This window comes from Protopterus annectens, chromosome 1.part0, assembly GCF_019279795.1.
Source record: "Protopterus annectens isolate FY-2018-M chromosome 1.part0, PAN1.0, whole genome shotgun sequence".
NCBI lineage: Eukaryota > Metazoa > Chordata > Ceratodontiformes > Protopteridae > Protopterus > Protopterus annectens.
The window spans coordinates 1,828,791,343-1,828,817,181 of record NC_056725.1 but is presented as its reverse complement, the minus strand read 5'-3'; the positions used below and the strand labels follow the sequence as shown (position 1 = coordinate 1,828,817,181).

At 39.3% G+C, this 25,839-nt stretch overlaps 1 protein-coding gene across 1 annotated transcript in view; it reads right to left on the bottom strand.

Moving 5' to 3' along the window:
• Positions 1–25,839, bottom strand: part of OXCT1 (3-oxoacid CoA-transferase 1) — a 1,765,637-nt gene that overhangs the window by 1,306,793 nt on the left and 433,005 nt on the right. Inside the window, exon 3 of the mRNA XM_044069775.1 lies at positions 1,399–1,489. Within this exon, the coding sequence (XP_043925710.1) occupies positions 1,399–1,489 (91 nt within the window). The remainder of the gene's footprint in view (positions 1–1,398; positions 1,490–25,839) is intronic.

Here is a 25,839-nt window from a genome sequence, read left to right as displayed (position 1 = left end):
AAGAGCTTCTGGATGAAGAGAAAACAACAAGATGGGTAAGTGTTTAACTAGTAGTTAGTGTGAAGTGTTCCTAGGGCTCTTTTCTGGGGCTAGTTCTGTTTACGTTTATATATTCACAGCTGTCAACAAATCTTTGAAATGATGAATTTGGAAATAAGCAGATGACTGTATTCTGTGATATAACAAATGAGCCTATCTAGATATTTACAGAAAATACATACTTGGGTGAATCTGTGTGAACAATCTTTAGTGTTCACATAATATGATAAAATTGGGATGAAAAACAACAAACTGCACCTTTACACTATTTAATGAATGTTACAATATGTCCAGAAAATAAAAGCTCTGGGAGTTACTATTCAGAATGATCTTAGTTTTAAAGATAATGCTCATACTCTCAAAACTGAGGGCCTAAGACTGAGTAAGCTTATACTTATTAAAATAAGAATCACATGACAATATTAGTAAACTTATATAAATGTTAGCTAAAATATATTAAAATTAAGTGAACAAACTTTTTGGAACTGTATGGAGAAAACTCAGCAAAAAAAATAACAACATTAGCTATACAAGAATACATAGGCATGCAGTGGACTGGTAGTGATTACATGTTTCTTATGAGGTAAGCTATGCTGGCAGTTTAAGGCACTTAATGACAACACATGGGATCTCAATTCCTGTGCTCTATAACAGCCTCTGCTGTATTGTCACAAAATGAAGAAACTAGGTAAGTATATTATCCTACATTTATGGAATAAATTACCTTACTATATAAGCCTATGTACTGATTTTAATAACTTTAAGATCAAACTGGATGAATAATTTGGGATTAAGCACTTTACTGTAGTCTAAAGGCATACAAATTCATAGGTAGTTAATTGTCTCCTGAACTGCATGCCTATTAAGAATTCTAGCCCTATTTCCCATTTGTCAGAGAACACTGTCCGGTTAATGGATGTGCCCAGAGTCACACAAAAGAGTTTGAGGGAATCAAATGATGGACTACATTAAGCAGCTTATTAACAGCTTTCCAGCTTTAATCTTCTCAGCTAATGGCCATAAGACTATTACCCGAGGACACAGGTATAGCTTGGACTTATGAACTTACCAGCATTGTGTCATTCTATCACTGTTTCCTTTACCATTATGGTCATGGTACAACATCTGCTACATTTGCCATTATTCATATATCCTAAAACTGTCCCTTTGGGTCAGATAGAAGCATAATGTGCAAGGAAATGTATTAAGCTTCACCACAGATAATTAACTCAATGGCAATTCACTAACAAAAAGTTTCACTTTAGAAATAAAAGATATTACAAAAACATACTACCAGAACAAGAGCACAGCACACTAAGTCCAGATTGTGTACTGGATGCTTACAAAAGATGCACTCACCCAGCATTATTGCTGACTGCAGTTATTCCTTTTACACCAGTCTTCAGTAAAGCTCCAATGAGGTTCTCTGGGATGCCACACAAGCCAAAACCTGAAAGCACAAATGGAGATATATATATACACACCATCAGTTTTGTATTATTTTTTAATTTATTTTTATTTTAACATTTGTCTTTTAACTTAAAACTAAATATCCATGTCAGTCAAAAGTTAAGTCTCCAAATAAACATTATCCTCCTCATAGTACCACCTTCTGAAGCGAAGGTCTAACACAGGTTACATCACAGCATGATGGAGTGAGTCCCCAAAGCAAGGAGAAACAGGAAGATCAGGAAACATGTGAAGAGGAAATATGGACATGGGAAAGAAAAAGAGATTTAATATGGTGTAATATTTATGCAAAGGAGAAGGCAAAACTAACCAATACAAAAATAACAGCACCAAAGATATTTGAAGAGAAATACAGGCAAAGAAATACGAACATGGAAAACTTTACAATACAAAAAATAAGACAAAAAATAAGGCAGAGGAAAAAGTAAGAAAGGAGATTACTAATGGAGAAGTTAATGAAATAGAAACTGATGTTATGGAGTACCTGCGAAGTGAAGGATTCAGTGGAGAAAATCTAATTAAGAAAGCACCAAAACAGGATGGAGCAATGGATATCCAAATTAAGGGGAACCAGTGGAACAGAAAGCAATTAGTCAGGTGCCATATGAAGATATTTTGGAACCTTCCACAGGAAATCAGTATAAACATTCACTTGAAGATGGACAGCAAGGGAAAGAATGGGAAACTCTGATGTAGTCAGTGATGAGGAGTGACAGGCCAGTGAGTTCCCATATGACAGAGCAACGGATGCCACAGGATGAAACTGAAAAGAATGTGCCACAGGAAGATGCTATAGAACTTTCTACAGAATGTCTGCGGGAAATGGAAAACAAAAAATATGCCCTCAGTTTGTGTGGTTTTGAGCCACTATATAACTCCGCACAGCTCCTCGTGGTGTCCTGCAGAGTGATACAGGCAAGAGAGAGACCCAAGAGAGACTTTTCCAGATTTAAGTATTTTTGTCTCTTTTTTTTGCTCTGACTGCCTTTTCCCACCTAAAAAGTGAATTTCTAACTAGTCTGTGCTTTAAAAAGTTTAAATTGCTCTTGCCTTCTGCTTTCTACAGTTTTTGCACTTGTTTTATATCAATTTAAGTTGTTTTTGTATTGTATAACTGTTGTAGGCTACACACTAAAGTGCACTAGCCTGTTTATAGCATTTACAGTGTTTTCTGTGCGTTTTTCTGCTGTTTCCTGAAAAAAAACAAAAAAAAAACAAAAAAATATTCTCTTTTCCCACCTTTGCTGAACTAGATTAGTCCAGATTTCAGGTTTTGCTGAATTCCGGACTGTGGTATAGTTTCCTGTCTTGCCCATATCCTTACTTAGATAGAAGGAATCTTCTCTGTTCACCAGTGAGAGCGGGGAGCTTTGAGCAACCTATCTGTCCCTGGAGGAGTGGTCTCAGCCCTGAAACTACTAGCTTATTGGCCGTTTTGGGTCAATTCCTATCTCTTTCAGTTTCCCTGCTTTAAAACCCGCATTTGTGCAGTTTTGTGCGATTTTGCGCATAGCGCAGCATTGGGCAGCGCCACTTAAATGGGTGTAAACTAGTCCTGGCTCCAAAAAGTCTGCTCTTCACCTTTTCCCTTAGAACTATTCTAAATCTCAAAGTAAGCACTCTGTTTTCATTCTAAAGCCCTGCACTTGCTCGTATAAGTAATTTTATAAGTAAGCACTAATAAACTAAAGCACTACACCCTCTTATACTCCCTTTAAGTACTTGGCTCCTTATTGGTCCTTTTTGATCAGTCAAAAAGTAGTTCCTTATACTATTCTGGCATGTCCAATCAGTTTTGGGTTTACTCTCCAGTCCGGCCAGCTAAAAACTTGGTTATATTCAACTGGACGTATAAGAGAATTTAAGTACCTTTTTATGCACATTTTTTTTTTAAAAAATACAGTATTTAAATTGATTTAAACTGTGTATGAAGGAGTGTTGAAGGAATTTTTATCTGAAGTTATTCTGCTCTTCAGTAACTTGAACTAAAGCTAGTGTTGGCTGAATTTTGTTATTTGCTAGTAATTACAGGTGTGGGGGTAGCCACATTCTTGGATTTCCTGTCCTTGCATATTTAAACTGGTGCATGTGAAATAATTCCTGCTTTAAAACTTCAGCTTGGCCAGCTAGAACTTGGTTATATTCAACTGGACGATAAGAGAATTTAAGTACCTTTTCTGCACGTTTTTTTTTTAAAATACAGTATTTAAATTGATTTAAACTGTGTATGAAGGAGTGTTGAAGGAATTTTTATCTGAAGTTATTCTGCTCTTCAGTAACTTGAACTAAAGCTAGTGTTGGCTGAATTTTGTTATTTGCTAGTAATTACAGGTGTGGGGTAGCCACATTCTTGGATTTCCTGTCCTTGCATATTTAAACTGGTGCATGTGAAATAATTCCTGCTTTAAAACTTCAGCTTGGCCAGCTAAAAACTTGGTTATATTCAACTGGACGATAAGAGAATTTAAGTACCTTTTATGCACATTTTTTTTTTAAAAAATACAGTATTTAAATTGATTTAAACTGTGTATGAAGGAGTGTTGAAGGAATTTTTATCTGAAGTTATTCTGCTCTTCAGTAACTTGAACTAAAGCTAGTGTTGGCTGAATTTTGTTATTTGCTAGTAATTACAGGTGTGGGGGTAGCCACATTCTTGGATTTCCTGTCCTTGCATATTTAAACTGGTGCATGTGAAATAATTCCTGCTTTAAAACTTCAGCTTGGCCAGCTAAAAACTTGGTTATATTCAACTGGACGAATAAGAGAATTTAAGTACCTTTTATGCACATTTTTTTAAAAATACAGTATTTAAATTGATTTAAACTGTGTATGAAGGAGTGTTGAAGGAATTTTTATCTGAAGTTATTCTGCTCTTCAGTAACTTGAACTAAAGCTAGTGTTGGCTGAATTTTGTTATTTGCTAGTAATTACAGGTGTGGGGTAGCCACATTCTTGGATTTCCTGTCCTTGCATATTTAAACTGGTGCATGTGAAATAATTCCTGCTTTAAAACTTCAGCTTGGCCAGCTAAAAACTTGGTTATATTCAACTGGACGTATAAGAGAATTTAAGTACCTTTTTATGCACATTTTTTTTTAAAAATACAGTATTTAAATTGATTTAAACTGTGTATGAAGGAGTGTTGAAGGAATTTTTATCTGAAGTTATTCTGCTCTTCAGTAACTTGAACTAAAGCTAGTGTTGGCTGAATTTTGTTATTTGCTAGTAATTACAGGTGTGGGGGTAGCCACATTCTTGATTTCCTGTCCTTGCATATTTAAACTGGTGCATGTGAAATAATTCCTGCTTTAAAACTTCAGCTTGGCCAGCTAAAAACTTGGTTATATTCAACTGGACGTATAAGAGAATTTAAGTACCTTTTTATGCACATTTTTTTTTTAAAAAATACAAAATTGATTTAAACTGTGTATGAAGGAGTGTTGAAGGAATTTTTATCTGAAGTTATTCTGCTCTTCAGTAACTTGAACTAAAGCTAGTGTTGGCTGAATTTTGTTATTTGCTAGTAATTACAGGTGTGGGGGTAGCCACATTCTTGGATTTCCTGTCCTTGCATATTTAAACTGGTGCATGTGAAATAATTCCTGCTTTAAAACTTCAGCTTGGCCAGCTAAAAACTTGGTTATATTCAACTGGACGTATAAGAGAATTTAAGTACCTTTTACTGCACATTTTTTTTAAAAAATACAGTATTTAAATTGATTTAAACTGTGTATGAAGGAGTGTTGAAGGAATTTTTATCTGAAGTTATTCTGCTCTTCAGTAACTTGAACTAAAGCTAGTGTTGGCTGAATTTTGTTATTTGCTAGTAATTACAGGTGTGGGGTAGCCACATTCTTGATTTCCTGTCCTTGCATATTTAAACTGGTGCATGTGAAATAATTCCTGCTTTAAAACTTCAGCTTGGCCAGCTAAAACTTGGTTATATTCAACTGGACGTATAAGAGAATTTAAGTACCTTTTTATGCACATTTTTTTTTTAAAAAATACAGTATTTAAATTGATTTAAACTGTGTATGAAGGAGTGTTGAAGGAATTTTTATCTGAAGTTATTCTGCTCTTCAGTAACTTGAACTAAAGCTAGTGTTGGCTGAATTTTGTTATTTGCTAGTAATTACAGGTGTGGGGGTAGCCACATTCTTGGATTTCCTGTCCTTGCATATTTAAACTGGTGCATGTGAAATAATTCCTGCTTTAAAACTTCAGCTTGGCCAGCTAAAACCTTGGTTATATTCAACTGGACGTATAAGAGAATTTAAGTACCTTTTTATGCACATTTTTTTTTTTAAAAATACAGTATTTAAATTGATTTAAACTGTGTATGAAGGAGTGTTGAAGGAATTTTTATCTGAAGTTATTCTGCTCTTCAGTAACTTGAACTAAAGCTAGTGTTGGCTGAATTTTGTTATTTGCTAGTAATTACAGGTGTGGGGGTAGCCACATTCTTGGATTTCCTGTCCTTGCATATTTAAACTGGTGCATGTGAAATAATTCCTGCTTTAAAACTTCAGCTTGGCCAGCTAAAAACTTGGTTATATTCAACTGGACGTATAAGAGAATTTAAGTACCTTTTATGCACATTTTTTTAAAAAATACAGTATTTAAATTGATTTAAACTGTGTATGAAGGAGTGTTGAAGGAATTTTTATCTGAAGTTATTCTGCTCTTCAGTTATTCCCACCCACCCGCCCTGTTTTTGTTTTGGTGTTAATCTTAGTGGCATTGAAACTGCGCGCCTCAGCCTGCCTCTGGGCCCATCTCATTTGCTCACTCAACTGAGTGCAGTGAGATCATATTCTGATTTCAGGCACTCCTACTGTGTACAAAGAGAGCATCTGGGAAATAGAAAAAAAAAAAAAAATTAAGCTTATTTCCTGCCTTTCTTGTTAAGTGGTACAAACTATTTGTAGGCTTCTGAGCCCCCAAGCCCTTCTGTGTTTGAGGGAAGCCTTCTAGCTTGTTTATTTCTTATAACTAGCCAGTTTTCTAGTTTCAGCACTCAAATCTGTTTCTTTGATCTCAGCACTTGTTCAGAAAAAAAAAAAAAAAAAAAAAAAATTTCATCTGCTTTTTCTGTACTTGTGTTTTTACCTACTTCTTTTTACTTTTGCATCATCTTAAAATACTCAATTGTATTTATTACTGCTTGGTGTAACTCATTTTAAGCCTTTTGGTTTAAACACTTGGGCTTCGGACCAGTTAGTTGTTTTGCACTGAGAGGGTTTGTGGTCTGCACTGTTGTGGCAGAACAGGTAGCTTGCATCCTTCTAGGTTGAGAACTGCTGATTGAGGGCTCAGTGTCTGTTATTCTAAAAGTGTATTAATTTTGGTTTAAGCACTTGGGCTTTCAAGCCAGTTATTTTACATTAAGAGGGTTCGTGGTCTGCACTCTTGTGGGAGGAGAGGCTGGACTCTGCCCTTCTGAGCTGGGAATTTCTGGTTAAAGGCTTATAGTGCATGCATATCTGAACTGTTCCTTACTGAAGTTGGTGCGCCTTGTTTGCTGTGGCATAGACTGGATTCGGGCCTGCTGGATCTAGCTTTGTTTGTGTAACTTGAGCACTAATCCAGACATTCTCTAAAGTATTCAATGGTATTTATTACTGCTTGGTTGTAACTTGATTAAAGTGTAGCTATCATTCAAGTCTTTTGGATTAAGCACTTGGGCTTCAGAACAGTTGTTTTACATTAGGAAGGTTTGTGGCAAGCACTGTGGTGGCAGGACAGGTAGCTTTCATCCTTCTAAGTTGGGAACTGCTGATTGAGAGCCCAGTGTCCAAGTGTATTAGTTCTGGCACTTGGGCTTCAGGCCAGTTATTTTACATTAAGAAGGTTCGTGGTCTGCACTCTTGTGGGAGAAGAGGCTGGACTCTGCCCTTCTGAGCTGGGAATTTTCTGGTTAAAGGTTTATAGTGCCTGAATATTTGAACTGTATCTTACTGAAATTGGTTCACCTTGTTTGCTCTAGCATAGACTAGATCCAGGCCTACTGAATCTAGCTTTGTTTATATGCTTGTTGTTTGTTTGCTTGTTATTTCCTGGAAGCTAATTCCACCTAATACGCAACTTCTCAGCTTCTGTGGATCACTAGTGATATCTGCATTGCTTACTGTACTTATTTCCTTGTTTCACTTGAAAGAAAGTTACTGTTTGTCGCTTTTGCATTTAGTTACTTGTAACACATTGCACTCAAGTTACCTGGCACTTGCTCACTAAAGCAATTATATAAGTCAGCACTAAAAATTAAAAGCACTACACCCTCACTCCCCACTGGCCCATGTTTTCAATTAAGGATTTCCCAATATTATTCTAGCATGTCCAAAGGTCAGTTGTCAATCTCCTCTCCGGTCCAGCTGGTGAATCTGGGAATCTTGAGGCAATGTTATAACTGCCTCATGTACACAGACAACCCTCTCCTCCTCCCACATAACACAAATACTTGAGAGATGCAGCTATTTAGCCAAACTGGAGGCTGAGCTCTCTCAACTCAGGACTGGCAAGACCAGACAGGAGGAGAAGGCAACTACACACACCACAAAACCAGCCTCACATAATGCTACCACTCCACTGAATCAAACACATAAACACACAAAGACATACTCGGAGGCTCTGAGTAAAAATTTACCTAAACAGCAGAGGCCTCCAAAGCAGACACCCAAACAACTGCTACCTCAAGACACCCCACAAGCAACACATAAACCACAAAAGCAGTGTGCAAAGCAGTCACAGCCCTTAAGGCCAAATACAACACCAAACATACTTGTCATAGGTGACTCCATAGTCAGACACACTGACGTCCCACTCACCAGGCTGAACAAGGAGAGGGTCACAGTAAGCTGCCTATCGGGCGCTAGAATCCGCCACATAACACAAGCACTCGGGTCACTCCATGGCAAGTACAAATATGACACAGTCATTGTCCATGCTGGTGTGAACGACCTGAGACGTACCTCCCTGGACTACATGAAAAGAGACATAGAGGAGCTCTCTGATTATGTAGCCCAGGCAGGTATGACCCTAACCCTGAGCAGTATCCTTCCTTCACCAAGAATGATGCCACAATATAGAGACAAGATGATCAGCTTTAACAATTGGCTTAATGTCTGGTGTCATTCAAAGGGGATCCAGTGTCTGTCTGCCTGGGATGACATGCTTGACAAGCCACGCTGTTTCGCAAGGGACGGCTTGCACCTGTCACCCTGGGATTCCGGATATTGGCTAAGGCTCTTGCCACCCCATAGTGCCTTTTTAGGCAAGGCTCAAATTCTAAACCTATCACCCTAGAAAACAAAAATGGGAAGAAACTGAGGGTAATGCTGCTCAATGCCAGAAGTCTAAATCTCAAAATGCACGCACTCGAGGCCCTTCTCAGTATGGAGAACATCGATGTCTGTGCTGTAACTGAAACCTGGTTCAAGGCTCCTGAGAGCACCCGGCACTATTAGGTTTTACCTCATATCATGCGTTCCGCCCCAAAACCCGGACCACACCACAAAAGGAGGGTGTATCCATATTCATAAAGGATACTCACACCTCCAGGTTGGTGGCAACGCAAGCTTCGGAAACCATCCAGGTGCAACTAACCATAGGCAAAACTGCTCTACAAATTGTAGCATGCTACAGGCCACCCTCTCAAACTCAAGAACCCCACACAGCCTTCCTGAAGACACTGGAGGGTATAAATGTATCTCCAAACACCATCATATTGGGTGACTTCAACTACCCGAATATAGACTGGGAACATTACTCAAGCCCTAACTTTCTAGCCCAACGGTTCCTGGAGTTCATAAATTCAAATGCCATGGAACAGCTAGTCACTGTTCCAACAAGAGGAGAAAATATACTAGATCTCATTGTCACAAACATGGGGACAAAATGCTCCACACCAGAAGTATATCCCTCATTGGTGAGATCTGATCATAAACTAATCTCACTGGAAATCCACATCCCGCCCCCACCCCAAGCAAAAAGACCATAGTGAAGAACTTCTCTAAAGCAAACTTCACACTACTCAAGACTGGTGTGGTATCCTTCAAGGCCCCTGAGCCAGAGGAAACCACAACCCAAGCTGCGGAAGCCCTTACAAATGCCTTCTATGAACACCTCCAGGACTGCATGGATCAGGCAATCCCAAATAAAACCAAGACTCTTTCCACAAAGGGCAACGTCCAGTCTGGTGGACCCCAGCCATTAACAAACTTTACAATAAGAGGAGAAAGCTATTACATGATAGAACAAAATCCATAAAAGGGAAGTCACCCCTGATCATTATTAGTAGAAAAAATACGAGCACTCATAAAATCAACTAAGGCCAATTTTGAGAGAAAAATTGCCATGGATTCAAAGGACAATCATAAGGCCTTTTTCAGCTATGTTAGGAACCTGGGTGGAAACTCCCAGATATGCTCAGAATTAGTCCAAAATGATACAAAAATCACTGAACCCACAGACATTGCCAACATACTGGCAGACAGGTTCAGTGCAAACTTCACCCCCTCTCCCCTCCTAAAGGAGAGATAACTATCCCAGCCGAGTGTAGCCTCCCGGACATCTCAAATGCGCAGGTGAAAGCTGCTCTCTCTAAAGCTAAAAACACAGCATCAATGGGACCGGATGGTGTCCCCGGCTGTGTGCTACACGAGCTAAATGAGGAATTAAACCCGCACATAAGGCAGCTGTTTAATCTCAGCCTTACCACAGGATACGTGCCCAAGGAGTGGCGTACGGCAACTGTGGTCCCACTCCACAAAGGCGGTGCCTCTACGGACCCTGGTAATTACCGCCCCATAAGCTTAACAAGTCTAGTCTGCAAAGCTATGGAGAGGATCATAATGGAGCTCATAAACAAAGATATAGGGACTTGCAGACATTGGACCCGACCCAGTTTGGCTTTGTCAAGGGAAGATCATGCCTTTTGAACTTGGTTGACTTCTTCAAACAGTCACCAAGGCCATTGATGAGGGAAAGGCAGTCCATACAGCCTACCTTGACCTTGCAAAGGCTTTTGACACAATACCCCACTCGGGTATTGTAGAAAAACTTACCAGCTTAAATGTAAACCCATATGTCACAAGATGGGTTGCAAACTGGCTTAAGGACAGAACCCACAGGGTTAGAGTTGCTGGCGCTGTGTCAGACTCCAAGCCGGTCACAAGTGGTGTCCCACAGGGCTCGGTCCTTGGCCCCCTATTGTTTGGCATCTACTTCTCAGAAGTACAGGCCAACATGGGAGGACTTTGGCTGACAAAGTTTGCAGACGACTGCAAACTGGGCGCCATAGTGGAAAGTGCATCGGACACGGATATCCTTCAGAAGGGACTCACGGAAACAGATAGCTGGTGCCAGAGCCATGGCCTGAAGTTAAACGCCAAAAATGTATAGTCATACCCTTCGGGAAAAACAAGGTAACCCCAAGCTACCATATAGGTGGCAATCCACTAAGCACAGAAGAGGTTATCAGGGACCTGGGGACCCAGGTTGACAGTGGCCTTTCTTTTGACACTCACATTGCTAAAGTGGTTAGAAAGACCTTCTACATTGCCCACCTGATCATGAAGGGATTCACATCCAGATCTAGTGAGGTCATTGTTCCCCTGTACTCTTCACTTATCAGACCAGTGATCGAGTACAATGCCCCATTCGGGATGTATCTCACCCGACATCTGCAGCAATTGGAGAGACCCCAAAAGTTCCTCACCAAAAGGATAAAGGGACTCCAAAATCTGTCATATGCTGCCAGATTGAAGAAACTCCAGCTCTATTCAGTCGCATACCATCTGCTCAGAGGTGACATGTGCCTGACATACAAGGCCATGTCCAACACGGAATTAATGGACATGCTCCACCTCAAAAAATCCAAATCCACCAAAACCACTAGAGCAAGCGACTTAAACCTTAGCACGGATATAAATAGGACGTGCTGGAGGGATAGATTTATCACCCAGAGACTCCCTATGCTGTGGAATAAAATCCCGGTCCATGTGAGGCAGAGCACCTCGCTGACTCTGTTCAAGAGAAATCTAGACCTGTGGATGGGAGATCGTAGGTTTACCCCAGGAATCATCTCTGTGTCACTGCTGGACAGAGGCACAACAAACTAATGGGCACAGTATTTTTTCATATAAGGGGTGGCGTAAGCCACAATAATTTGGGCTAGGCTTATAAATGCCTTAGGGCAGATAGCCTAGTATAAACCTATGAACCTATGAACCTATGAATCTTGAGGCAATGTTACAACTGCTGTATCTACACAAACCACCCTCTCCTCCTCCCAACAAGCTCAAATATATGTGAGAGATGCAACTATATAGCCAAACTGGAGGCTGAGCTCTCTCAACCCGGTACTGGCACAGTCAGTCAGGAGAAGTAGGTAACCACACACACCACAAATCCAGTCTCACATACCCCTATCGCAACAGCAAACCAAACACATAAACACACAAAAACATACTCGGAGGCTCTAAATAAAAATCTGCCCAAGCAGCAGAGACCTCCAAAGCAGACATCCAAACAACCGCTACCCCACAACAATACCCACGTATCACATAGTTCACAAAGTCACTGTGCCACACAGTCACAGCCCTTAAGACTAAACAACACACCTAATAAACTTGTAATAGGTGACTCTGTTGTCAGACACACTGACGTCCCACTCACCCGGCTGAACAAGGAGAAGGTCACTGTAAGCTGCCTGTCAGGTGCCAGGATCTGCCACATAACACAAGCACTCAGGTCACTCCAAAGCAAGTACAAATATGACTCCGTCATTGTCCATGCTGGTGTGAATGACCTGAGATGTACCTCCCTGGACTACATAAAAAGAGACAGAGAGGAGCTCTCTGATCATGTAGCCCAGGCCCTTATGACCCTGACCTTGAGTAGCATCTTACCCTCACCAAGAATGATGCCACAGTATAAAGACAAAATGATCAATTTTAAAAATTGGCTAAAGTATTGGTGTCATTCAAAGGGGATCCAGTGTCTGTCAGCCTGGGATGACATGCTCGACAAGCCACATTGCTTCGCTAGGGACGGCTTGCACCTGTCACCCCTGGGCTTTTGAATACTGGCTAAAGCTCTTGCCACCCCCATAGGGCCTTTTTTAGGCAAGGCTCAAAAGACAAACCCACCTCCATAGACAACACAAGGAAAAAGAAACTAAGGGTAATGCTGCTCAATGCCAGAAGACTAAACCTCAAGATGCACGAACTCGAGGCTCTCCTCAGTATGGAGAATATCGATATTTGTGCAGTAACAGAAACCTGGTTCAAGGCTCCTGAGAGCACCCCAGCACTACCAGGTTATACCTCATACCATGCTTTTTGGCCCCAAAACTCGGACCGAGCCACAAAAGGAGGGGGAGTATCCATATTCATCAAAGATACCCACACCTCCAAGTTAGTGGCACTGCACGAAGCATCGGAGATCATCCATGTGCAACTAACAGTGAGCAAAACTGCCTTTCAGTTTGTAGCCTGCTACAGACCACCCTCCCAAACTCAGGAACCCCACTCGGCTTTCCTGAGAACACTGGAGAATATGAAGGTCTCTCCAAACACCATTATATTGGGTGACTTCAACTACCCAAACACAGACTGGGAGCACTATTCAAGCCCCAACACCCTCGCCCAATGCTTCCTAGAATTTATAAACTCAAATGCTATGGAACAACTGGTCACCACTCCCACAAGAGGGGAAAACATATTGGACCTGATCATCACCAACATGGGGACTCTATGTTCCATACCAGAGGTATACCCCTCATTGGTAAGATCTGACCATAAATTAATCTCACTGGACATCCATATCCCATCCCCACCCCTAGCCAAGGAAACCACGGTGAAGAACGTCTCAAAAGCAAACGCTCACACTTCTCAAAACCGAGGTGGAATCCTTCAAAGCCCCCGGGCCAGTGGAAAATACGGCCCAAACCGCAGAATCCTTTACAAACACATTCTATGGACATCTACAGAAATGCATGGATCATGCTATCCCAAATAAAACCAAGACTCACTCCTCCAAAGGCAGGAGACCTGTCTGGTGGACCCCAGCCATAAATAAGCTATACAACAGAAGGAGAAAGCTACTACATGATAGAGCAAAATCCCAAAAAGGGAAGGCATCTCTGATCAGTACTAGCAAGAAACTACAATCCCTCATAAAATCATCTAAGGCCAGCTTCGAAAGAAAAATTGCACAAGACGCTAAAGATAATCACAAGGCCTTCTTTAGTTATGTCAGGAACCTGGGTGGCAACTCCCAGATATGCTCTGAGTTAGTGCAAAATGACAAAAAATACACTGAACCCACAGACATTGCCAACATCCTGGCAGACAGGTTCAGTGCAAACCCCTCCCCCAAAAGAGCAAATGTCTATCCCAATAGAGTGTAGCCTCCCTGACATCACAGATGCACATGTGAGAGCTGCCTTCTCCAAAGCAAAAAACACAGCATCAATGCGACCGGACGGTGTCCCAGGCTGCGTCTTACATGAGCTCCAAGAAGAACTGAACCCTCACATAAAGTCACTGTTCAATCTCAGCCTTACTACAGGATATGTACCCAAGGAATGGCGTACAGCAACAGTGGTCCCACTCCACAAAGGTGGTGCCACAACGGACCCCGGAAACTATCGCCCTATAAGCCTGACTAGCCTGGTCTGCAAAGCTATGGAGCGTATCATCATGGAACTCATAAACAAAGACATTGGGAACTTCCAAACACTGGATCCTACCCAATTTGGCTTTGTTAAGGGCAGATCTTGCCTCTTGAACCTGGTCGACTTCTTTGAAACAGTCACCAAGGCCATAGATGAAGGGAAGGTAGTCCACACAGCCTACCTGGACCTCGCAAAAGCCTTCGACACAATACCCCACTCGGGCATCATAAATAAGCTCACCAGCTTAAATATCAACCCCTATGGCACAAGATGGGTTGCAAACTGGCTCAAGGATAGAACCCACATGGTCAGAATTGCAGGTGCCATGTCAGACTCTAAACCAGTTACAAGTGGCGTCCCACAAGGCTCAGTCCTGGGACCTCTCTTGTTCAGTATATATTTCTCTGAAGTACAGGCTAACAGGGGAGCACTATGGCTGACCAAGTTCACAGATGACTGCAAACTGGGTGCCATAATCGATTCGCCGACTGACACAAGCATCCTCCAAAAGGGTCTCACAGAAACAGATAACTGGTGCCAGAGCCATGGCCTAAAGCTAAATGCCAAAAAGTGCATAGTCATCCCCTTTCGGGAAAACAAAGTGCCCACAAATTACCACATAGGTGGTAATCCATTAAGTACGGAAGAAGTAATTAGGGATTTGGGGATCCAAGTAGATAGCAATCTCTCCTTTGACAATCATGCTGCAAAAGTGGTTAGAAAGACCTTCTATATAGCACACCTTATCACGAAAGGGTTCATATCTAGATCAAGAGAGGTCATTGTGCCCCTCTACTCATCACTCATCAGGCCCATAATTGAATACAATGCCCCATTTGGGATGCACCTTGCCCGACACCTGCAGCAACTGGAAAGACCCCAAAAGTACCTCCCAAGAGGATCAAGGGACTCAAACATATGCACTACACAGTTAGGCTAAAGAAACTCCAGCTCTACTCAGTTGCTTTCCGCCTACTCAGAGGCAATCTGTGCCTGACATATAAAGCCATGTCCAACCCATAATTAATGGACATGCTCCACCTCAGGAAATCCAAATCCCTTAGAGCTACATGGTCCAGGGACTTAAACCTCAGCACAGAAATAAATAGGACATGCTGGAGGGACAGATTCATATCCCAGAGGCTCCCCTCACTCGAACAAAATCCCAATCCATGTTAGGCAGAGCCCCTCAATGACCCTCTTCAAGATAAATCTTGACGAGTGGATGGGAGATCGTAGGTTTACCCCTGGGATCTCTTCTGTGTCCCTACTAGTCAGAGGCACAGTAAACTAACCTTAAAAAGGCTATCTTCTGTGACCTACTATACAGAGGCACAGTCAACTAATCTAAAAGGGTGGCGAAAGCCAAACACACTCTGGCTAGGCTTATAAATGCCCTAGGGCAGATAGCCTAGTATCAACCTATGAACCTATGAACTTATAAGAGTTGCTTGATTTAACAGATATAGACAGACATATTAAGATCAATGAAAGAAACAGACTGCAGAAGGTCAATAAAATGCAAAAAGTCCGAAGTTTGATAAAACAAATGAACACAGTAATTAGGACTGTCCATACAGAACCATGCAATATAATAGAAGTAAACAGGATATATTACTGTGCAGCTACATTAATAACTGATAAAGTTCTATCACAAGTACACAGGGTAGTGAGGGAAAGGAAGGGGAAAAATCAAATACCATCATGGAAGTATCGAATAGTGAAAGCTATATAGCAATTAAGACAAGAAGTGTCACTGTTAGAAGAATATAGAAGACAGAACAGATCAACAAAAATATTAAAACAGACATGATAAAAGCAAGGCACATTATTAGAATATATCTGGATCTATCATAAACGATTGCAAATAACAAGATAAAAATCTCAGCACAGCCGGAAAAACTTAGAAATACGCAGATAAATGGAAAGGAAAAGAACAAAATAAACAATTCATTGATGACCCAAAAATGTTTTCTAGAGAAATGGGAAACAAGGTAAAAGGAATTGAAAGACCGCCAAAAAAAGAAGAAATAGATACATTTTGGAGAAGTTATCTATATAGATCCTGTGGAACATAACAAAGATGCTAAATGGATAGAAGAAGTAAAAGAAAGAATGAGAAGTTTAAAGGTACAGGATATGAAATGTGATGAAGTAACAGCTAGAGATATTAAAACAAAGTTAAGAATTGGAAAACCCAAGGTCCAGATGCAGTATCCAACTTTTGGTTAAAAGTATTAACATCTTTGTACGAAGATTTAGCCATGAGTAAAAAATATTTATATGCACACCATGAACAAACACCAACCTGGCTAACAACAGGAAAAACAATGTTCCTACTTAAGAATGGACTTGCAAGCTATCCTAAAAATTATAGGCCAATAACTTGCCTTCCAACGACATATAAGCTATACATGGGAGTTGATGCCAACAGAGTTAATAGTAATTTAGAAGAAAACTCAATTATGGCAGTAGAACAAAAGGGCAATCAAAAAAAGTCATATGGAGCAAAGGATCATTTGTTGCTAAATAAACTCATTGTGGAGAACTGTATAAAGGGGAAGAATCTAAGTATGGCATGGAGTGAATACAAAAAAGAATTTGATAGTATCACACATTCATGGATAAAAGAGTGCTTAAAAATGTATAAAATACACCCTACACTGATCAACTACATTACAGTGACCATGAAACAGTGGCAGACCACTTTGCAATTAAGCCATGATAAAGCACAGATTATTATCCCAGAGATAAAAATTCAAAGGGGGATATTCCAGGGTAACTCTCTGTCACCGCTGCTTTGCCCTTAACCCATCAAGCTGTCTACTTAACAGCTTAGACCATGGCTATAATTTGGCTCCTAGAAAACAAGTGTAAAGACCTCTCATCTTCTCTTTGTCGATGATTTAAAACTGTATAGATCATCAGATGAGGACCTGCAAGTACAACTGCAAGTTATCAAAACTTTTCAAATGATATAAGAATGTCATTTGGTCTTGATAAATGTGCAAAAGCAACCTGTACAACAGGAAAACTACAGCACCAGAAAAACATCAGTTTAGGACAAGAATGTGATATAAAAGAACTTGAGCAAGAGGGAGTGTATAAATATTTGGGAATTGATGAAGGATCAAAAATAAAATGTGAACAAATGCAAATAAAACTTAGTAAGTAATACAACAGAAGACTTAAATTAATCTGGATAACAGCATTGACATCTAGGATCAAAATCCAAGCTCAAAACCAATTTGCTCTTCCTGTCCTAACTTAGAGTTTGGAGTGACTGAATGGCCCCAAAACATGTTGGATAGATTAGACAGGAAAAGAAGAATGCTTCATGCACACCAAATGATTTATAAAAATCAGTTTATACCAAGATTATATATTCCCCTTTCCGAAGGTGGGATGAGCCACCTTGAAATTGATTACATATATAGATCTGCAATCGTGAGACTCCACACATATCTGCTGACCTCAAGACCCAAATGTAGTGAAAGTTTTGAAACATGTGGAAATAAATCTAAGAAGACTTATGTGCTTAATCTAGCAGAAGCATATCACAAGCAGGAATGGAAATCAAACCAAAAGTAGATAAAAATTAGGTAGCAAATGAATGTGCCAAAACAAAAACAAAAAGAACGAATACAAGGTGAAGGACCAGAACAGAAGGCAAGAAATGTGGAAAATGCATAAATACAGTTGCAAGTATAGAAAACTTCTGGAAGAACCTCATGTTGATCAGGAACAAATGCAGGAATGGTTAAGGAGAGGCAAATTTAAACCAAGAAATGAAAGGTTAATATTGGTAGCGCAAGATAGTGGACTACGTACATGCTGGTTTACAAACTCCACTGAACACGTGGGAGAAACAGACAAATGTAGGTTTTGTAAACCCAAATTGAAAACAATCGCACAACTCATTGCTGGCTGTGACATACTAAAGTCAGAAGCACTGTATAATGAAATTCATAATAATGTGGCAAGACTGTTATACTGGGGATTGTGCAAACATTATGGTATTGAAGTGGCTGAAAAACACTGGAAACATGGGCCACAAAACATCATAGAAACTGATGAAGTTTACATCACATGGGATCACCCATTACCAACAGTTCAAAAGATAGATGCCAGAAAACCAGATATAGTGGTCCATGAAAAAAAAGACAAAAGTAACACTGATCACTGAAATCGCCACACCCAGTGAATACAATGTCTTGCATACTGAGAGACACAAAGTCAAAATATCAGGATTTGCAGGCAGAAATGAGAATAATGTGGAAGAAAGATACCCAGACAGTTCCAACAGTAGTAGGAGCAACGAGTCTTATAAAAAAGCATCTACAATCATACTTGGATATGTTACCAATACATGTAACCCTAAACGAATTGCAGAAGGAGTCATTATTGGGCACATTACGGGTGCTGCAAAGAGCATTTTTGGCTGACAAAGATTGAAACAATACTAATTTGTTGAACTTTAATTGTACTTTGACTTAGGAATGGGATCCATTCCAGTCATGGTAATAGAAACCCAAAAGATCTAGAGAAATGAAAAAAGTGGTACCACCATGAAAAGAAGACAAATGTAGCAGTGACCACTGAAGTTGTTACAGCCAGTGATTGTGTCTTGTGTACAGAGCGACATAAAGTCATAAAATACCAGGATATGCAGGCAGAAACAAGGGCAATGTGGAAAAAAGATAGCCAGACAGTTCCAACAGTAGTAGGAGCAATGGGTCTTATAAAAAAGAATTTACAATCATTCTTAGATATGTTACCAATACATGTAACTCCATATGAATTGCAGGAGGAGTCAATTCTAGGCACACTGCGGGTGCTGCGAAGAGCACTTTTGGCTAACATCAAAGACTGAAGTAATACTTTAATCATACTTTGACTTAGAAATGGGGTCCATTCCTGCCACATTATTTGAAACCCAAAAGACATGGAGATACTAAATTGAGATAGCACTGCACTAATGTGTTTTACCAGGTGACTCCATCTGCTAAGACTCTAAATGCATACAAATTCCTACTATACGCTTATAAGATTAACAAGCAATTAAACAGCTTTTCCACAAAGCATCCCTTCTATATGCAGGAAAGATCCATAACCTGAGCATCCCTTGCAGAAACCGCTGAACAATGCCCTGTGTCTACAGTACATATATTAAGTGGTGTCCCAGTCCTAGTCTATGTTAAACTAGAGGCCTTCTAGAAATGTACTGAACTCTGCAGCAGCATACATCTGAGACCAGAGATATTTTTGGCTGGGCTTCTTATTAAAAAATACAGCTTCTCTCTCGCTTTATCTTCAGAAGTTCTAGATGAAAGGCACTGCAAAAATCCAGCCACAGTAAGATTATGGCATGAACTACTACTAAAGGGTAAGCATGAGATAAAGTGGTTTCCTCAAATACATTTTGTAAATAGAAACATGATAAATAAACATCCAGTGCTTAATCCTTTAGTCCAACATCAAGGTCCTGTGCCTTTTCAACAAACTTCTCTTATTCCCCACAGAAGAAATGTAATTTGGAAGCGAGGAGGCAAACAAGTCCTTCAGTGCAATATGAACAGCCATGGCCTGACAGTTTTGGAATTGTTCAGCTTCAACCAGTTACAAGAAAGCCATAGGGGTATGGGTTCAAGATCATTAACTAATATATACACAGTAACAATTTCAGCGTGAGGGGAGAGTGGTACATTTGAGCAACATCTGCATAGTTATGATATCCCCTTCCTAATAAGGTTTCCTAAAGGAACATATAGCTGTGAACTATAATGGGCCTAAGAATGAACTCCGATGAACTCTACAATCCAATGGGTTGTGATAACGATATGTTCAGGCCTATACAGACCCTACGGAAACATCCTGAGTGGTACGATACAAACCAGTCTAAGACCTGGGGGGAGACTTTAAACGTTTAATCAAAAAGCAATGATCAACAGTATCTAAGGCAGTAAATATATATATATATATATATATATATATATATATATATATATATATATATATATATATATATATATCCAGGAAGAAGAAATCTGAATAGAAATGCTGGACCCTTGCCCATCAGAAAATTATTTCCTTCCCAAATTTGGACAGTTTCTGTACTGTTAGGAGTCCATGAGTCCATTATCTATAAGATAGTTCTTAATTTACATAAAAGCAACTTTATCAATAACCCCGTTTAACAATGGAAGGTTTGAGATTGCAGGGAAATTGGCATGCACGTTGGGACCCAACACTGATTTCTTAAGTGTCAAGACACCATGGCTTCTTTCACAGCTGACAGAAAAATCCCTTTTCTCAAAAACACACCCAATATCCGGCAAATCAATGGACTCGCGACATCAAGACTGGATAAAACTAATCTCATATGGGGAAAAAGGCAATCGTAGATTTGTGGTTGTAGAGGTCTACTAACAAAAGAGGATTACAATGGCATGCATTTATATTCCACCTAAAAACTGCAATTATAGATCTTAAGAAAATTTTACTAAAATAATCTGTTTTCAGCAGTGATCGTTATTTATGGAGGGACTGGAACTTGATTTACATTAGTGAGGATGCATTAGGGGGACTTGGAAAGGAAATTAGAAAGGGAAAATTTCTGAAGAAATATATCAGAATAATTACTATAGAAGATGTTGATTCAGTAATAGGAACTTAAACAGAATTTACAAATTATTTTTCAAGGTACAACACCTGTGCTATTCTGGATAGAAATTATATTTCACAGGAGCGTGTGCATTTCTATGAAAGCTTTGACACCCATCTAATAACTATTTCAGATCATGCACTGATAAAAAAACTAAGATTAAGAAGCAGGGTAATGAAGTGAAAACAAGACACTGCTGTTTCCTACTTACCTGTTCAAAAGAGAGGCATTTAAGGAATAGGTAGTAGAACTTACTCAAGAGTTCCTGTGACTGGGTAAGTTAGATAGATTTCTAATCAAGCAGGGATATTTTCTAAGCCTAGCATGCTTCACCTTTTCATAGCGAATGCCAGAGTCTGTGTGTACCCCTGACTTAAAACACTGTTTTTACAAATTCATACTTTTCCAGAAATCTGTGCTCTTCAGAGACTATCCTGGACAATCTTGCCAGATGCCCTTTCAAAATTTTTTTTCTTCTGCCACAGGGGGTGAGAGCTGTTAAAACGAACAAACTGTTTGACTAAGGTGCCTCATGGTAAATAGAGGATTCAAAGGAACACATACCATAATTTTTGTACAACACATTCAAAAAACCTTATCTTGTCTTTATTCATCTAACTAACAAGATTCAAGAAGTTTGTAGTCTGGTTGATAAACTATAAAATTCATTCAACATATAGTTCTCAGTCCATAAAATGAAAAAGTCATTCAGGAACCTCAATACTGTGAAATGTAATTCTAAATATAAAGTTGCGTTCCCCAGCACCAAAGTATGTTAGGACAATGGGTTTGAGTGCAGTCTTGATCCTTCTTAGAAGGACCAAGACTGTATACAGACCTACTGGATTCATTCAGTGGGACTGGTCTTGAGATGATGAGTATATTAATAGTGGACAATGAAAGATGCTTGGAAGAAATGGAGGATGAGATTAGGGTCCTAAAATCTGACATTACTGGTGATCTTTTGTTTGGAATGCAAGAAGTTATGTTCAACAAGGTATACCAGGATGTTGAATAATATTGTGACACTGGAGAAAATGTAAAAAGAAGAAACTTATACATGATGAGAAAGTCTATAAAAATAAGCAGATGATCCCCCTACCTCAGAGACTGAAGATTGTGGTATAGGAATTGAAAAGTGACCCAGTGGGTGAAGAGTAGTTACTTCATCCAGCCACTGATGGTAGTAGAAGAGAAGTGGATTTTTTAGACCCACGCCTTGTTGCCTGGAGATCCACCAAGTTAATGGAAAGATATGCCAACAAAAATCACAGGAGTTTGTCAAATGGTCAGGAATGATCCAATTCATCAGCAGGAGTGGAGGCACTCAGTGAGGGGTTGAGGCAGAAGTTAGGAGCTTATCAATGGTCAGGAATGATCCAATTCATCAGCAGGAGTGGAGGCACTCAGTGAGGGGTTGAGGCAGAAGTTGGGGATGGACAAGGGACAGGTACTAGAGCACAATTCCCTTAAAACCAACACAGACACCTGTCAACAAGGTAATGTAACTTTTTTTTTGTACTTTCAAAATATTTAACAATAGTCATTTGGAAATCACCCCAGCATGTGTCTAAGAAGTCGGGGATTGTCAACATTTCAAAAAAACTTAAATTACATTCCAGGAACTTGAACAAGTTTGCTTCTGGAAGAGAATAATGGAAAGCAGCAGGCTGTGTCAGGATGTTGACTGAACCCAAGTCATTGTCTGAAAAATTGTGACAGAATGATCTAAGAGCTTTTTGAGGACAAGTGTATTCATATTATGAAGCTCAATAAGAGGAGGGGGTTTCTGCCATTTTTAATTTCTCCAAGTCTTTTGGGTTTCTAATACCATGATGGGAATGGACCCCATTCCTAAGTTGAAGTACAATTAAAGTTCATGAAATTAGTATTGTTTCACTCTTTGATGTTAGCCAAAAGTGCTCTTCACAGCATCCACAATGTGCCCAGTAATGACTCCTTCTGCAATTTGTACGATGTTACATGAATTGGTGGCATATCTAAATATGACTGTAAATTCTTTTTTAAAAGATCAGTTGCTCCTACTACTATTGGAACTGTCTGGGTATCTTTCTTCCACATGGCTCTCGTTTCTGCCTGCAGATCATGGTATTTTATAACTTTGTTTCTCTCTGTATGCAAGACACTGTAGTCACTAGGTGTGGCAAGTTCAATGATCAATGCTACTTCTGTCTTCTTTTCTTGGACCATTATATCCGGTTTTCTAGCACCTGTCTTTTGAACTGTTGGTATTGGGCGATCCCATGTGATATAAACATCATTTTCTATGATTCTATGTGGCACGTTTCCAATGTTTTTCAGCCTCTTCAATACCATAATGTTTGTACAATCTCCAGTGTAACAGTCTCACCACATTATTATGCTTTTCAGTATACAGTCCCGCTGCCATTAGTGCATCACAACCAGCAATAAGGTGTGTGACTGTTTCCAAGTCAGTTTTACAAAACCTGCATATGTCTGTTTCTCCCACATGTTCAATGAACTCTTTAAACCACCGTGTACATAGCCCACTATCTTGGGCTGCCAATATTAACCTTTCATTTCTTGATGTGAATTCACCTCTCCTTAACCATTCCTGCATTTGTTCTTGATCAACATGAGGCTCTTCCAGAAGTTTTCTATACTTGCAACTATATTTGTTTTTTCTACATTTCTTGCCTTCTCATCTGGTCCTTCACCTTATACTCTTTCTTTTGTTTTTTAGCACGTTCAGTTTCTGCCTGGTTTTTATCTACTTCTGGTTTGATTTCCATTTCTACTTGACATTGATATGCTTCTGATAAATTAAGCAGAGATGTCATCTTAGATTTATTCTCCTCATGTTTCAAAACTTTCACTACATTTGGATCCTGTGAGGTCAGCAGATATGTGTGGAGTACCACGACTGCAGATCTATACATGTAATAAATTTCAAGGAGACCCATCCCTCCTTCAGAACAGGGAATATATATAATTTTGGTATACACTGGTTTTTATAAATCATTTGGTGAGCATGAAACATCCTTCTTCTTTTAATATCCAATATATCCAACACCTTTTGGAGACAGTCAATCACTCCAAAACTATAAGTTAGGACAGGAAGAGCAAATTGATTAATGGCTTGGATCTTGTTCCTAGATGTCAATGCTGTTTTCAGGATTAATTTAAGTCTTCTAAAATACTCCTTACTGAGCTTTATTCACATTTGTTCATGTTTTATTGGTGTTCCTTCGTCAATTCCCAAGTATTTATACACTCCCTCTTGCTCAAGTTCTTTTATATCACATTCTCGTCCCAAACTGATGTTTTCCTAGTGCTGCAGTTTTCCTTTTGAAAGGTTGCTTTTGCACATTTATCAAGACCAAATGACATTCCAATATCATCTGAAAAAGTTTTGACAACCTGCAGCTGTGGTTTCAGTTATTTATCTGATGAGCTATACAGTTTTAAATCATCAACAAAGTGAAGATGAGAAGTCATTAAACTTTGTTGTTTTCCAGAAGCCAAATTGTAGCCATGGCCTAAGATGTTAAGTAAACAGCTTAATGGATTAATGGCAAGGCAGAATAACAACGGTGACAGAGAGTCACCCTGGAATATCCACCTTTGGATTTTTATCCCCGGGATAATAATCTGCCCTTTATCATGGCTTAATTGCAAAGTGTTAGTGTAATGGTTGCTGTAATGTAATCAATCAGTGTAGGGTGTATCTTATACATTTTTAAGCACTCTTTTATCCATGAATGTGGGATATTGTCAAATGCTTTTTTGTAGTTAATCCATGCCATACTTAGATTCTTCCCCTTCTTACAGTTCTCCACTATAACTTTGTTTAACAACAAATGATCCTTTGTTCCATATGACTTTCTTTTATTGCCCTTTTGTTCTACTGCCATATTTGAGTTTTCTTCTAAATGACTATAAACTCCATCAGGTCAATTCCCGTGTATAGTTTATATGTCGTCAGAAGACAAGTTATTGGTCTATAATTTTTAGGGTAGCTTGCAGGATCACTCTTAAGTAAGAGCATTGTTTTTCCTGTTGTTAACCAGTGTGGTGTCTGTTTAGGGTGTGCATATAAATAGTTCTTACTCATGGCAAGATCCCCATGCAAAGAAGTTAATACTTTAAGCCAAATGTTAGGTACTGCATATGGGCCTGGGGTTTTCCAATTAGAGGTTTTTCTTATCTTTGTTTCAATCTCTCTGGCGGTTATTTCATCCCATTTCATATGATGTACTTTTAAACTTCTTATTCTTTCTTTTACTTCTTCTATCCATTTAGCATCTTTGTTATTTTCCACAGGATCTTCATAGATACTTCTCCAAAAGGTATCTACTTCCTTTTTTTTGGTGGTCTTTCAATTCCTTTTACCTTATTTTTCAATTCTCTATAACACTTTTGTCGGTCATCAATAAAGTTTTTATTTTGTGCTTTTCCCTTATATTTATCTTCGTATCTTCTAAGTCTTTCTACCAGTTTTGAAATTTTTAGTTTGTTATCTCCAATAGTGCATAATAGATCCTAGTCAGTTCTGATATTGTGCATTGCTTTTATCACATCTATCTTTCTTAGTATTTTTGTTGATCTGTTCCCTCTTCTGTAATCTTCTAACATGACACTTCTTGTCTTAGCTGCTTTATAGTTTTCTATATTTGATATTTCCATGATGGTATTCACTTTTGCCCCCTCTTTTCCCTCGCTACCATGTGTTCCTGTGGTAGAACTTTATCAGTTATTAATTTAGCAGCACAGTAATATATCCTGTTTACATCTGTTATATCACATGAATCTCTATGGACAGTCCTAATTACTGTGTTGATTTGTTTTATCAAGCTTCCGACTTTTAGGGTTTTATTAACCTTCTGCAGTCTATTTCTCTCATTAATCTTGATATATCTGTCTTTGACTACTAAATCAACCAACTCTTCTCTTAACTCATTTTCTTCCATACTGAAGGCACATCCCTTGTTTTCCGTTTCCTGTGGGC